General features: G+C 61.5%; 1 protein-coding gene across 14 annotated transcripts; it reads left to right on the top strand.

Annotated features, from left to right (window-relative positions):
• The first annotated feature begins 387 nt into the window (after positions 1-387).
• Positions 388-12,092, top strand: NSMF (NMDA receptor synaptonuclear signaling and neuronal migration factor). 14 transcript variants are annotated; one of them, XM_081237638.1, is made up of 15 exons: positions 453-647; positions 1,055-1,116; positions 1,747-2,247; positions 3,465-3,540; positions 4,695-4,787; positions 5,665-5,717; positions 6,116-6,205; positions 6,750-6,874; positions 6,997-7,080; positions 7,172-7,205; positions 7,278-7,348; positions 7,496-7,575; positions 7,719-7,821; positions 8,049-8,124; positions 11,952-12,092. In XM_081237638.1, the coding sequence occupies exons 1-15, from the start codon at positions 577-579 to the stop codon at positions 11,984-11,986; spliced, it is 1,554 nt and encodes a 517-aa protein (XP_081093764.1). In that variant the 5' UTR covers positions 453-576; the 3' UTR covers positions 11,987-12,092. The 14 variants fall into 14 exon arrangements, 13 of the variants coding, with proteins under 13 accessions (XP_081093756.1, XP_081093757.1, XP_081093764.1 ...); XM_081237633.1 differs by lacking the exon at positions 11,952-12,092 and adding an exon at positions 11,805-11,919; XM_081237628.1 differs by lacking the exon at positions 11,952-12,092 and adding an exon at positions 8,210-9,361.
• The last annotated feature ends 2,831 nt before the right edge of the window (positions 12,093-14,923 follow it).

Consider the following 14,923-nt stretch of genomic DNA (forward strand, 5'->3'; position numbering starts at 1 on the left):
AGCAGGGCACGTGGGTCTGCGAGAGCAGGGAGACCCTTGACCGGAGGGCCTGGCACCCTGTGGTCAGGGGACCGCAGGCCTCGGTTTCCCAGCTCCAGAGGCAGCGCTGAGAGGGCGGAGAGACGGTGGGTCCCGCCCCCTGCCGCCCCCCGTCGCCCCCCGTCGCCCAACCCGGCCCCCTGGCCCCCCACCTCCCCACCTCCCCACCTACTGCCGGCGTGGTGGGCGGGGCTTCAGCCTAGTCCTTTCTGGGCCCCGCCCGGCTCAGACGTTACGGTGGGCGGAGCCTTCCTCGCCCAGCCGTGGCTGTGGACGGCCCGGCCCCAGCCCTGACGTAACGGGGGTGGCCCCGCCGAGCCCCGCCCCTTCCCTGACGTCGCGGTGGGCGGAGCGCCACCCCGGGGCCTGGCAGTGCTGTTCGGTGCGGCGGGGCGCGCGGAGGGATCGGTGTGGCCATGCGAGTTCCGAACCCGAACCCGAGCCCGATCCCGATCTCCGGCGCGGCGCGGCTCCCCAGACGGAAGCGACGGGCGCGGGGCGCGCTCTGAGGCCTGGGGATGCGCCGCCGCCTCGACCATGGGCGCCGTCGCCTCCCGGAGGAGGGCGCTGCGGAGCGAGGCCATGTCCTCGGTGGCGGCCAAAGTGCGGTGAGTGCGGCGGGCCGACCGCCGGGGCCAGCCGCCCCCGCCCCCGCCCCCGCCCCCGCCCTCGCCCCGCAGCGTGCTCGCAGCCTGCGCCCCGCCCCCACCTCCGTGCGGCTCCCTTCCCTGAGGCTGCGGTGGGCGAGCCGCACCTCACGACCCTCACACACACTGGGTGGCAGGGGCTGGATGGAAAGCAGACCTGGGCCCCGCCTGCAGGTCCGGCCAAGGTGCACCGACACCCAAGGGTCCCCGAACTGCGACCTGCCAGCCCTGGGCATTCTGAGGTGGGATGGGAGTGCTTGCTGCGGTGACCCCTGAGCCCTTCCTTGCTGGCGCCGAGGGCCTGGGTGGGGTGGGGACGCCAGGGTGGGTGATGTGCACTGACGGCGCACCCCGCTGTCACCCCGCAGAGCAGCCCGAGCGTTTGGCGAGTACCTGTCCCAGAGTCACCCTGAGAATCGAAACGGTGCAGGTAAGGGCACGTGAGGCAGTGCCGGTACGGGGTCCACCCACAGCCCCCCAACCTAGGCGAGGGAATGCTGTCTCCTGTCCAGGTCAGGCCCAGCCCCTGCGCACTGTGGGGTGTGAGCAGGCAGCTAGTGCCCTGCTGGGCTGGCTTCCTCACGCCCCCTGCCCCGCCTGGCCCAGAGCGCCAGGAGGAGCTCCGAGCCACTCATCACCATGGCACCCACCCAGCTTGGGCCGTTGGCATGGCAACAGGCCTCCTGGCACCCCCAGGACTGGCACCACTGTCTCTGGGGGCCAGCTGGTGGGGGGGAGGGGAGAAGTTGGCACTGGGCACATGGGCGTGGTGGCAGGCTGGGAGGTGGCCTGTTTCTGGCCCCCACCCCCCATCACCCACAGGTAGCACAACCTGTCGCCCACACGCACGTAAGAGGGGCTTGGGGCCATGATAGGCGTGAGACGTGAACCTCTAGGGGGAGTGCGCAGCTCAGAAATACCTCTTCTGAAGTCATCAGGGCCCACGGTTTGTTCAGTGGGCCAGGCACCCGCTGGGTATTCATTCCCTGCCTTCAGAACACCCGGAAACTGGGAGGGCAGGGCCAGCAGGCCGCAAGCTCACCTGGTGCCTCTCCCCCAGACCACCTGCTGGCTGACGCCTACTCTGGCCACGACGGGTCCCCCGAGATGCAGCCTGCCCCCCAGAACAAGCGCCGCCTCTCCCTCATCTCCAACGGCCGCTATGAGGGCAGCCTCCCGGAGGAGGCCGTCAGTGGGAAGCCTGCCGGCGAGGGCCCCCAGCCCCGTGTGTATACCATTTCCGGGGAGCCAGCCCTGCTGCCCGGCCCGGAGGCCGAGGCCATCGAGCTGGCTGTGGTGAAGGGGCGGCAGCAGCGGGAGCGGCACCCCCGCCACCATAGCCAGCCCCTGCGCACCAGCCCGGGCGGCAGTCGTGAGGACGTCAGCAGACCCTGCCAGAGCTGGGCGGGCAGCCGCCAGGGCTCCAGGGAATGTGCCGGATGTGCCCAGCTCACCCCGAGTCCTTCCCCTCAGGCCTTTGGGCTGGACCAACCGCCTCTGCCTGAGGCCACCAGCCGCCGCAAGAAGCTGGAGAGGATGTACAGCGTTGACCGCGTGTCTGGTGAGGGGGCTCACTGGGGGCCTGGGCAGCTTCAGGCAGGATGCTGGTGCTGGGGTCGGCCAGCAGCCAGCACTGTGAGGTTTGGGCAGAGCAGGGTGCCCAGGTCACGGCCTGCAGGTGGCGACCTGCCGCCACATCCCGTGCCCCACCTCAGGCCTCACGGTTGGCTTTGGCCTTGCCAGCACCAAATCATCGGAGGAGTGCTTCCCCGAGGAGGGGGCCTGGCCTGAGGGTCTTAAGGGTTGAGCAGGTAGAAAACCTGGCTGAACGGAAAGATCAGGCTGCCTCCAGGGAGTCCTGGGGAACAGTCCCTTCCCTGGGGCCCACTTACCAAGGGAGGCGCGTGATTGCCTGGGGCTCAGCCAGCTAGTGGGGCCCTCCCCAGGATGGTCGATCTGTGCCGGTGGCTGCGGAGCCCCAGAGGCCTGCTGTCGGCAAGATGCCTCCCTGGGACATTCAAGTGGCCCCACGCCTCCTGGCTCTGAGGTTGTCATCTCCTGAGGGTAGAATTCTACCTAGGAGACCTGGTGCGTCCTCTCAGGGCACCTCTTGGGCCTCCAAATCAGCAACCCAGCTGGGCCTCAGGGCACAGGCCTGGGGTGTGGGCAGTTCACCTCCACGACCTCATGCTCCTCTGATGCACCCAGGCCAGGGGCTGGGACAGGGGTCAGGGAAGAGAATAGAGTGATCTTCACCCACTCTGTCTAGTGGCTATAGGGGCCCTGGGAAGGGGCAGTCTCCACGCCCGGTGAGGGCCTCCGCCTCGCCCTCCGAGAAGGGTCTGGGAGAGGGGAGGTCCAACCAAGTGGACGCCAGAGTGGGCCGCAGAGAAGGCCCTGGAGACCCCAAGGAGAGGCTGCAGCCATTGTCCCTGCCCTTCCCCTCCTGCTTAAATGGAGACAAAGTCAATCCTTTCTCTGGGCACCCTGGAGGCAGGCTGTGCTCTCAGAAGAACACTCGTCAGCTGTGGGTAGCAGAGGGAGAGCTAAGCAAAGACAAGCGTCACCAAGCCGCCGAGCTGTCGTGCCTTGAACAGCTGAGCGGACACCCGAGCCTGCTGGCCCTGCGCCGGCCTCCCGACCTGGGATGGGGCTGGGGAGCCCTGGTGCTTCTCCTCCACCGTCTGTGGCAGAAGCATCTCCTTCCCCGACAGGTGGGGGTAAAGACTTCAGGAACCCCTGAGCCAGCCTAGTCACTGCTCCTTTGGTCTCTTCCAGATGACGTCCCCATCCGTACCTGGTTCCCCAAGGAAAACCTCTTCAGTTTCCAGACAGCAACTACAACTATGCAAGCGTGAGTCATGTCTGATGTGTGCTGGGCCCAGGCCGGGCGCCCTCTTCCTGGTGCTCAGGAGTTACTGCCGGATCCTCTCCCGTCCTCTGAGCCCACCTGCGTGGCTGCTTCTGAGCAGCCCCGTGTGCCATGTTCCGCCAGCTCTGCCTGAATGTGTCAGTCTGAAGGAAGGCAGGCCTGGCTGCTCTTAACGCCACTGCCCCTCCCCCGCCCCATCCCTTCCCCACTGCCCTGTCCCTCACAGTCCCTCCAGTCCGTCCATCCTGTCCTGCGGGGACCTGGGTGGGGGCTGCAGCTGATGCAGTCACCAGCAGAGATGGTTCGCTGCCCCGTGTCACCCAGCTCCGCCTTCATGCAGGCCCCAAACAGCAGCCTACTTGTGTTTCATGCGCATTGCGAGTGATCACAACTTAGTCCCCTGGGGGGCATGCTCTTGACCTTCGCACGGCTGGGTGTTCTGTCAGGGCTTCCTTTCAGGGAGGGACTCTGCTGCAGTGTCCCCGATACCGAAGAAGCTGCCTCCTGTGTATGCTACCCTGGGGAGCGCACCACCACCCTTGGGCTGGATGGGGGCCGCTACCTTCGCTGCTGGACCCAGGGTCAGCAGGGCACAGTCAGGCCTCTGTGCAGCCTGACAAGGTCACAGCATCTGGTGGCCTAGGCCACGGTGACTTCCGCGTCTGCTGCCCTTTCAAGGGCTGGCCTGCGGCATAGCCGGCACCCTGCTGGTGCCTGGGTGCCTGTGAGGGACCCTCCAGGTCCATGACAAGAAAGGAACTAACTGAAGGGCGGTTGGGGGTCCGAGGGTCTCCGCTCACTGTGTCTTCTCTCTCACGCTGCCCCTTCCCGCCTCGACTGTAGCATCTCGTAAGTACCGTGTGGACCTCGAGCCTGAGGGCATGGCGGTTGTCCCTGGGGGACTCTCCCACCCCCAAGTAGGTTGGGGCAGGCCAGGGACCTGGGCCTTGACCATGAGGGCGTGCTGGGTCCCAGCGAGCGCCAAGGCTACAGCAGGGCCTGCGGAACTGGGCCGAGGACAGGGCGAGGCAGGCCAGGACCTTCTGCCTGGCCCAGCGCCCTGGATGCCCCGCTGGGCCCTGAGCTCGAGCCTCTGTCCCCACGTCTCTGTCCCTCTTGCCTTCGGCCAAGGGCAGTGCTGACTCGTGGCGGTTTCCCAGGGTGTTCAGGGGCTACGCGGAGAGGAAGCGCCGGAAACGGGAGAATGATTCCGCGTCTGTAATCCAGAGGTAGGGCCTGCCAGCCACTCGCCACCAGGGTCCGTCTCTTGTCTGTCCTGGTCTAGCCTGGGCCCACCCAGCCCAGCAGACCTGATGGGGGAAGGGCGGTGGCGAACACTGGCCTGGCCCTGCTCTGGGGACGCGGCAGGCAGGAAAGGTCATGTGGCCTGAGCCCCTAGGCCTATGTTTTGGGGGTACAGTGACAGCTGAACTGCAGCCAGCTGGCCCCCTGTGCCTTTTTCTGGCCCTTGAAGCCCAGAGCAGTGGGGTCAGCAGCCAGGCTTACCCTCCCTAATCCCCACCCACCTCAGAGATGTGTCCAGGAAGCTTGTCTGGCCATCTTGCAAGTTGGGCCTTGGCAGGGCACAAAGTTTGGGGTGAAGGAGACCTGATTCTGAGGTGGCCCAGGGACACAGCGGCAGGGGAGGGGCATCTGCCAGCCCCAAACCCACCTCACGCTTGGGGACAGTTGTGCTGCCCTGGCCACCATGTGCAGGAAGCAGGAGCCCTTGACCACGGGGGGAGGGAGGCTCCCGGGGTTCAGAGTGCCTGGGCGCAAGGAGAGAAGGGAAGCGTGGGCAGCGAAGGTGGGAGACCCGAGTGCACAGGGTCGCCGAGGGCGCTGTCCTGGGAGGGGGTGGGGCTGCAGGAGGAGGCTGGCTTATCGTGCCTTTGTACTGGCAGCAAAGGGGGAGCCCGAGAGGAGTCTCAGGAGGAGAGGGACTGGGTGGGATTTGCCTGTGGGAGAGCTGGGGGCGCCGGGAGGGCATCCCTCACGGCAAGGGGCAGTGTTGGGACGGTGGCCAGCAAGCAGTGGGGAGGGGAGCGCGTGGGACGGGGCGCCACCCTCGCGGCCCTCACCAGCCCCCGGTGCTTCCGCCCCCAGGAACTTCCGCAAACACCTGCGCATGGTCGGCAGCCGGCGGGTGAAGGCCCAGAGTAAGGCCCGGGAGCGGCGCGGCGGGCGGGGGCGCGCTGTTCTTGGCCGGCTGGGGCTTCGCGTGCTGCGCTCTGCGCCCCAAAGGCCCGCGTCCCCAGGCCCTGCTGCAGGGCCCCGCTGCATCCCCGCTGCACCCCCGCGGGCACCTTCCCACTCCCAGGCTCCGCCCCAGGACAGGGCCCCGCCCCTGCACTGAGACTCCGCCCATGTCCGCCCAGCACTGTCCTTGTCCGCTGTCGACCGGACGCACTCCCCACTCCCGCCCCTCCCGCCGCAGTGGCGTCTTCCACTCTCCGGACCCCCTCACTGTCCCCACGTCCTCCCCAGCCAGCCCCTGTCCCTGTCCATTTCGTGCGGCTGCAGGCCCCGCCCCTAACGGGTTCTGCTTTCGCTGCAGCGTTCGCCGAGCGGCGCGAGCGGAGCTTCAGCCGGTCCTGGAGCGACCCCACCCCCATGAAAGCCGACACCTCCCACGACTCCCGAGACAGTAGGTGCCCGGCGGCGCAGGCCAGCGCACCTCTCCCAGAGGCTCCCCTAGGCCCCCAGCCCTGCGCTCCCTGCGCCGGGGGAGCAGCTAGGCTTCTGCGCCTTTGCTGAACCTCGGTTTACCAGACTGAGGGGGGCCCTCCGGCACCTCCGATCTTCTGGGCAGGGGTAACTAAGGGCTGCGGCTCGCTGGCTGCCCTGGCCTGGTGCCGCCCTCATGCCCGAAGCCTGAGGAGCAGTTCCAGACTCCTCCTTGGCCCGGGCGCCAGGCACGCCTGGCTGGAGCTGACCCTTGCCCTCCGGCTCTCACTGGCCTTGCACCAGGGTCCACCGCCTTCCCAGTCAGGCTGGTGGCAGCTGCCAGTCTTGTCGGGCTGCTGGGGTCCTCAGCTTGGCTCTCGCCCACCCTGGGTTTCTCCCTGACCTGGAGGACCCTCCGGGACGTGGCTTGCTGGCTCTGGCCTCCACCCATCTCTGGGGGTTGCAGCCGGGACAGGAGGCGCTGCAGATGATCCTCAGGCCCAGTGGCACATTCTGCCCTACAGGTAGTGATCTGCAGAGCTCACATTGCACCTTGGGCGAGGCCTTTGAGGACCTGGACTGGGAGACGGAGAGGGGCCTGGAGGCTGTAGCCTGTGACACTGAGGGCTTCGTGCCACCCAAGGTCATGGTGAGGCCCCACACAGCTGTTGCAGGCTGCTCAGCAGTGGGGAGGGGGGTCTCAAGGGGGCTCCTGCTGCCCACTGGCTCCGAGGCGGCCAGGGCGCTGAGTGGCCCCCCTGTTGTTCCCAGCTCATCTCCTCTAAAGTGCCCAAAGCTGAGTACATCCCCACCATCCTCCGCAGGGACGACCCCTCCATCATTCCCATTCTCTATGTGAGTGCCTGCCCAGCCCCCCTCGCGGTGTCGGGTGGGGGGTGCTGCCTGAGAAGGGCTCTGACGTGGGGCTGGCTTCCATCTGTCCCAGGACCACGAGCACGCCACCTTCGAGGACATTCTGGGTAAGTACTCCGCCGCCCTGCCCTCTGGTCTTGGGGCCGCTGGGGGCGGCACTCACACCTCTGCCTCCGCAGAGGAGATAGAGAAGAAGCTGAACGTCTACCACAAGGGGGCCAAAATCTGGAAGATGCTGATTTTCTGCCAGGTAGGGCTCAGCCCTTCCTGCCCAGGGGTGGGGGGTGGAGGGTGCCACCTTCCTGGACATGCACGTCTGCATCTGCACGTGTTGGGGGCAGCGGTGGTTGGACACCTCCGGTGCGCGGCCCCGTCGGCTAACTGCAGCCTCTCACAGGGCGGCCCAGGACACCTGTACTTGCTCAAGAACAAGGTGGCCACCTTTGCCAAAGTGGAGAAAGAAGAGGACATGATCCAGTGAGCTGGGGGGGTGCCTGGGAGGCTGGGGGGCTGGAGGCAGCATCTGCTGGGGCACCGTGTCCCCGCAGTGCCTCCTGTGATGCCCCCTCACACCTGGGGGTCGGGCTGGAGGCCACCTGTGACCATCCCTCCCCCGCCAGCTTCTGGAAACGGTTGAGCCGCTTGATGAGCAAAGTGAACCCGGAGCCAAACGTCATCCACGTCATGGGCTGCTACGTCCTGGGGAACCCCAACGGGGAGAAGGTATGGGGCCCAGGGCCCAGAGCCCACACCAGGCTGCAGACCCCAGACCTGTGAAGGGTTGATAGAACCCCGATTTCTCTCCAGATTCCCTTTCCCTTCTCATTCTCCCAGGGAAACCCCCATGCCTGGGCCTAACCAGCTGGGGGGGTCCTGTTCCCCAACCCCCCATTCTCCTCATCCCTCTGTCTTCCCCTGCCCTGAGCTCATGGCCCACCCCCTCTTTTCAGCTGTTCCAGAACCTCAGGACCCTCATGACCCCTTACAGGGTCATCTTTGAGTCCCCCCTGGAGCTGTCAGCCCAAGGTGAGTTTGCCGGGCTGGTCCCCAGTTGTGGGGTGGGTTCTGGGGGGCGGTGGCCTGAGCCCCGGCCTCGCCCCTCCTGCCTCAGGGAAGCAGATGATCGAGACCTACTTTGACTTCCGGCTGTACCGCCTGTGGAAAAGCCGCCAGCACTCGAAGCTGCTGGACTTTGAGGATGTTCTTTGAGGGGCGGGTCCACCACCTGGCCGCTTCTTCGGACCAGCGACGGGGGCTGGGCCGCTGTGTGCTGCCCAGTACCGTGTGGGTCCTGGTCTTTACGGCCACTTCAGGGCACCCTCAGACGTCGCTCAGGTTCCCTCCCAGGGGTCTGGTCCTCAAGGCATCACGGGTCAAAAGAGGTCCCAGCCCCTGCGCCCAGGAGGAGCCATCGCGGCCGGTGGACGTTGACCGGGTCTAGGCCTCGCCTGGAGGCTGCAGCTCTGGGGCGGCTCCTGTGCAGGGTCATAGAAATAAGTGCAATTTTCTACCACCCCTGAGACGATTCAGAGGGAAGCAGCATTGCTGGTTAACTAGTTAAGTGCTACGTTACTAGTAACGGCGTAGACCACCCGGCTCAGCGTGTGTTCAGGACCTTGTCTGCCCCGCGCCCCAGCCCTGCCGTATCTGATCACCAGCACCAGGGCGGCCCGCCTGCCCGGCCTGGCTCCGTCCCTGGCCGAGTCCCTGATTGTCTGTGCTTGCACTGCTCTCGCCACCCCTGCTTACCTGGCCTCGGCCGTGCCGGCTCGGCAGGGGTGCCTGGGCAGCAGCTGGGGGGCACACCTTCCTTTCTCTCAGAGCGCGCGCTGGGTCGAGCCAGGCCCCGCCTGCTCCCCGGTCTCCCAGGCCCGCCCAGCTCCCTGCTGCTGTCCAGCTCAGCTCTTGGTGGCCGAGCTCTGAAGTCCTCTCCTAGTGCAGAGGCCTGGGCTCTTGGCGGGGCCTGCCGGGGCTGGGTCCTGGTGGGGGAGAACCCTGCTGCACCCTGCTTAGGGGCCTGGACCCTGCAGCCAGGGCCCGAGAGCTGGGCGGCCGGTGTGCTGTGGGCTCGAAGCCTGGCCCGCGGCCCAGTGGGTGAGCTCTCTTGTACATAGCTGGGGCTCGGGGGCTGGCCCCCCTTTGCAGAGCCTGGTCTGAGACACCTGGCTGTGCCCCCAGCCAAGGGGGGGCGGGGGCTTGTGCCGGGCTCTGAAAAATGTACGACTTCCCTTAGAGTGACTATTAAATCTGACCCTTTGCTGCGGCCGCTGCGTGGGTCTCCTCTCTCAGCACCACCGTCCACTGCCTCCCTGGGCCCAGAAGGTTCTGGGCCCGCTGGTCTGAGGTTGTTGCTGTGGTGGCCGCCTGGACCGAGGGCGCTGGAGCCGCTAGGCCTGCCCTGCCAAGGGCACTCTGCGAGAGGTCTGGGGATGGGGCTCCCAGGGCTCCGGGGAAAAGAGCAGGTCCTTGACAGGGCTGCAGGGTGTGGTCCTGCAGGGGAGCCAGGTGAGGTCAGGAGGTGAGGGCAGAGACACCCTCCTCCTGTAGCCTCTGCCCCACTCCCGGGCACAGAGCGGAGGGCCATTCCTTCCCTCAGGCCATTCTCTGCATGTGGTCAGCAGCGTGGCCACAGTGGGAGGCTGGGAGGTGACCACAGGACCAGCTGGCCATCACTAGCCTTAGTCATCCCCAGATGTGCCCATTGCCGCCACCCTCCCCTCCAGTGGCCAAGGTGCTTTTGGGTCCAGCCAGGCTTGGCTACCCTGGTGGCTCCTGTTCCAGTTGCCTGGGGCAGATCAGCAGGTGCCAGATGGGTGCATCCAGGGCCACCAAGGGCTGAGGAGGGTGGGGGGCTGCCAGGGGATGGCATGGGTGAAGGCTGGGAGGCCTGGGGTTCTGGGCGCCTGGAGGCCGGCAGCCTGGCATCGGGGGCTGCTGCCAGGAGAATTCATGTCCAGAAGAAAGCCCACCCAGGCCACGAGGATAGCTCTCCAGCGTGACCCATCTGCCCTCACCGTGTGCTTCGAAGGCACGATTACCATGTGACCTGCAGGCCTGACCCCGGGACTGCCAGAAGCTTTGTCGCGTGCCCCTGCCCCTCCCCCAGACTCTGACGGGGGACCCTGTAGTCGAGGGACTGGGGCTGTGGAAGCAAGTGGGCTTGCCCCACAGTCTTTTGGGTCAGCCGCTGTGGGTAAGGGCTGGTGAGGTCCGCCCGCGGGAGGCTTGAGGTCTTGCATCTGGTTCACAAGGTTCCTTCCCTCATACCCCATAACCACCAACCAGCGTGATGGAGAAAAGACATGAAACCCAGTACAAATGAGGAAGGCGTTTTGGGAAAAGAACAAAACCGAGGGGAGGGGTGGCAGACCCGGAGGCAGGCTGGGTGGGGGCGGGCCGGGGCAAGCTCAGGTCTCTGCTGCCTTCCCCGCACGCCCAGCCAGCTGGGAAACCGCGGCAGCAGCAAGCGAGGGCTGGGAGAGAAGTATTGGCAACTAGTGTGCGAGGAAAAGGGTTAAGGTCCTTAGCATGCAAGGAGTTTTTATGTATTGACAAGAAGGAGACAAAAGCCAGCAGAGAAGAGTGAGTAAAGGGCTGAACTGACAACTCACAGAGAAGAAAATCAAGTGGCCGATGAAAAGCCAGTGAAGGGAAAGAGGTGCTTGCTGCCTGTTTGTTTGGCAAAAATTTAAAGGGTATGAGTCACCCTGTGCTGGTGACTGTGTGGGGAGGAGATCATGTGAATTGCCACAGCCTTATTGGAAAACAGTCTGGCAATAGCTCTTAAAATATAACTGGTAAACACTGAGCCAGCACCTCCCACTGGGGCCTTCTGCATGGACGTCCATGTCCCACAGTTCATGCCATTAATTGGGGCAAGGCCAGATCATGTGGACGGCTATCCTGGAAGAGGCAGATTGTTCAAAAGGCTTGTTGTTGAGGGAGAAGTATGGTTGGGCCTGCAAGAGGCCCGAATACTCTCTGTTTAAACTGATGAGGTCAAGCTCACACTGATGAGGTGTGTTCTGCTCACCCATGGTGACACACACGCCTGTATAATGTCTGATGTCCAGTCCTCACCTCCTGGTGACAGCGTGGACAGAGGTGGCCCCGGCCTGCCCTGTCTACCTGTGCTGCTCTCTCCAAGCCTTGCAGTGTGCATGCCCCAGCCTACGTGGCCAGGCTCACCCCCTCAACCCCAAACAGCCACCCCCCATTCCCCCCTGCCCTGGATGTGTGCCCTAGAGGGACAGACCCCACCATGGGGAGGACAGACTCAGGGCGTATCTGCCTTGTCTAGAACCTTCCATCACCATTAGGATGAAACTCAGATCCACTGTTTGCCCTACTATCCGGAAGGGACACGTTGTGCCTACAGCTCCTTTAGTAGGTCTGTGTGGGGGGAAGAGAGTCGCACTTGAATTCCCAGGGGGGGGTCTCCAGAGACCAGGATTAGGAGGGAGATCGTCAAAGCCACTGTGGAGGCACCCTCCTGCTGGTCCCACCCCACGCAGCTGTCACCCAGACAGGGCCAGGGTCTTTTTGGGGACCCCAGGAAGGCAGTCGTGGACTAGACATGCTGTATTCATTGGACATGGCTCAAGGGCCAGGAAGGGAGACCCTGGAGGGGGCTGGGAGCTAGGGACCTGGAAAGGTCAGGAAAACCACCTGCAAAGGTGTTTATGAGCCCCTGGACCTGCTCCCAGGCCTGTGTGGACCTGACCCAACCAGCGCCCTCAACAGTGGGCCAGCCCATTCCCAGACCCACCACTGGGGGTGCAGCTAAAACCCCAGCATTCTCCATAGGATGGAGGCAAGACCCCAGTCTCACAGAGTGGTATTCAAAATACTAGAAACCAGAAGAACTATGGCACTTGAAGAACCATGAAGATCTTGCCCAGCAGGTACAAGCCACCAGCAGGTACCAAGGATGAGAAGACACAGGTGTTGAAATTATCTGACCAAGACTTGGTAGAGCTGTTGTAAAGATGCTCACATGAGCTGTTGATCTAAAATAATAAAACAACCAGTTATTTTACCAGCAACCTGGGTTTATTCGGGAACAGTACAGAACTGGAATTCAGGACAAGCAGTCTACGGTGAACCACAAGCAAGTGCAGAGAACAAGGGAGCAGAAACTCTTTTGTAGAGGAGAAGGCAGAGTTGGGAGGGGCTGTTCTAAACAAAGTGTCCATTGGAGGAAACTGGGCGTTTGCAGTGTGGTGGCTTTTCATTGGCTGAACTGTGGTGGTCTCTCATTGGCTGGGCTGTTGCTGGGCGGGGAGAAAATCTTCCTTTCCCCTGCTGGGTAGTAAGTAGTAACCTTCCGGTTGGGCCTGCAATTGAGGCTGCACGGTAGGGTGTGAGAGCTCCCCCTTCTGGCCTCCTGTTAAATAAGGTTTCTGTTTATTAATTTTCACATTTCTCCTCTTTGATCGAGATTTTTCTCTGAAAGCACTGCTTACCAAAAATCAGTTTTTTATGGATTCAGTGACTTTTTGTCCATCAATGCCAGGGAGGACCTTCCCTGGGTACCGTGTGCCTCGTGGAAGGGAGAGTGCACAGATTGGAAACGTCTTGAGGTCACATTCAAGTAACAAGGAGGGGTAGGAGGGAGATCTCTCAGGAATTTCCCATCTAAAGTCTGTGTCTTAGAACAGTGAATACAGCAAGGGAACAGTCAACACAAAGAAGTAAGCACTTTGAGAAGGCACAGTGCAGGAATAAACATGAAGCCATAGCTGATAAATTTTCCCCCACATAGCAAAACTTCAAGGACTTTTGTTTATTAAAATTGAAGTATAGTTGATTGACAGTGTTGGGTTATTAAAGACATTCATTTGAAACTAAATGTTTGTCAGCAGTATAGCCTGTAGGTTACAAATTTAGACCATGAATTTGGATAAGAATCCGGAGTCAGTTAATAGTCCAGATGAAATAGAGAGACTTGTGTGAATTTGAAACCTAACAGGCCTGGTTCTGACATCTGGTCAGATGTTGTCTTCTTCAATTCGGGGAAATCTTTACTTTCAGGTCCCCAGTCGGTGTGCAGCTTCATTCAGGCATGAGTCACCTGAATCCAGGGGTCTATTCCTTGGAGTTGGACAGCACAAGGGTGGGTTAGCAGTGCCTGATTCGGGCCTTTCCAGTGAGGGTGAAGGGGGTCCTTACTCAGGGGTCTTTTCCAACAAAGTCTCTGGGTTGCAGGTGTGATGCTCAAGCTCTTCATCTCGTGGGAGCGTGCTGTGAAAAGATCGCTCTTCCAGGGCATGATTATTTTCAACAGAAGCAATCAGGCCTCTATAATATTGAAGTATATCTCCCTTTACCAGCAGTGGATCAAAAGAGGCAGGTCTCAGGTGCATCCGAGGTCTGGTGACTGTCTCAGGGGTGAGAGTTGATGAGTTCCAAAGGGAGTGGTCTGAGATTTAGAAGGATAAACGGCAATGCTTTTGGCCACTGTAGTTGGAGAGTGTAAGTTTTGCCAGTTGGGTTTTAATAGTGCCCTAGTGCATTCGAGTAACCCTGTGGATTGGGGATGGTAAGACAGTGAGAGTGGAAAACCGGCCAAACAGTACAGACTAGTCGAAGTACCGGACCAGTAAAATGGGTTCCCCGGTCACTGTGAAGGACTCCCCAGAGAAGGGGATTAGGGATTACCCAGGGAAGGATAATCTTTTCCAACAAAATGTTAGCCTTGGAGGAAGCAGTGGCCTGTCTACAGGGGAAAACTTTGGTCCAGTGAGAAAATATACAGCTCATGACTAAACATGTTTGTATCCATGTGGTGGGGAAGCTGTATGAAATCCGTCTGCCGGACCTCCAGTGGTACGTGAGGCAGTTCAGTGGCTGGGAGCAGTGCAAACGGGTTTCCCTGGATTGTGTTTTGTTTCTCGTGGAGGTGTTTTTGGCCCCACCGTGTGGCACGTGGGATCTTAGCTCCCCAACCAGGAATCGAACCCGCAGCCCCTGCATTGGAAACGCGTAGTCCTAACCACCAGACTGCCAGGGAAGTCCCTGCCTGGATTGTATTTGGACAGGTGAGACAGGTGGGACGAGCCAGGTGGACACTTTCTGCAGCCTTATGAATGTTTCCCCACCGATGTTGGTTCGTTGAAGGCTCTCATTTTGTCAGTGGACCTGTGGTTTAGCGCATGTCCAATGGTGAGGAGTGAGAACCTTAGAATTTCTGGTGGAGGCTGGATTGTTATTTGGCCCAAGCTAGAGTTCTTTTTATCAAACCAACAGTCACTAGATTTCCAATATTGTTTTTTCTTTTCTGGGGCCAACTGTTATGCATTTCTAGTCAATTTTTCCAGATTGTCATCTTGGGGAGCATGTCTTTGGACCATGACAGAAGTTTGGCCATTGGTTCCTTTGAGAGCAGTGGTTTTGGAGGAAATATCAGTGACGTGGCTTCCTTTAGCCTCTGGGGGGTCGAGTCTGGAATGCCCAGGGATCTTAATAACCATCAGGGCGGCTGCGAGAGTATGGTATCTGTTAGATTTGGAAATGGGAGCCATTTTTAATCTTTCCCCATTAGAGGTAAGGAACCTCGTTGTTTCCATCAGCATCCCAAGGTCTTGGGCTGCCCCAAAGACATACTGACGGTGTAAATATGGTGATTTTGCCCTTGGCTGAAGCACAAGCCGAGTGAGAGCATATAGCTCAGCCTGTTGGCCCAAAGTAGCCAGAAAGTAAAGGTGCTGCCTTGGTGACTTCAGGGGGGCATGTAACAGCACAGCTAGCACAGTGTTTACCATTGTCACCTTCAGCAGGAACCGTCAGTAAACCACGGGAAGTCCGCCCTGGTTAGAGGAGCCCC

The sequence above is a fragment of the Mesoplodon bidens genome (assembly GCF_964165515.1).
Source record: "Mesoplodon bidens genome assembly, chromosome: 6".
Taxonomy (NCBI): Eukaryota; Metazoa; Chordata; class Mammalia; order Artiodactyla; family Ziphiidae; genus Mesoplodon; species Mesoplodon bidens.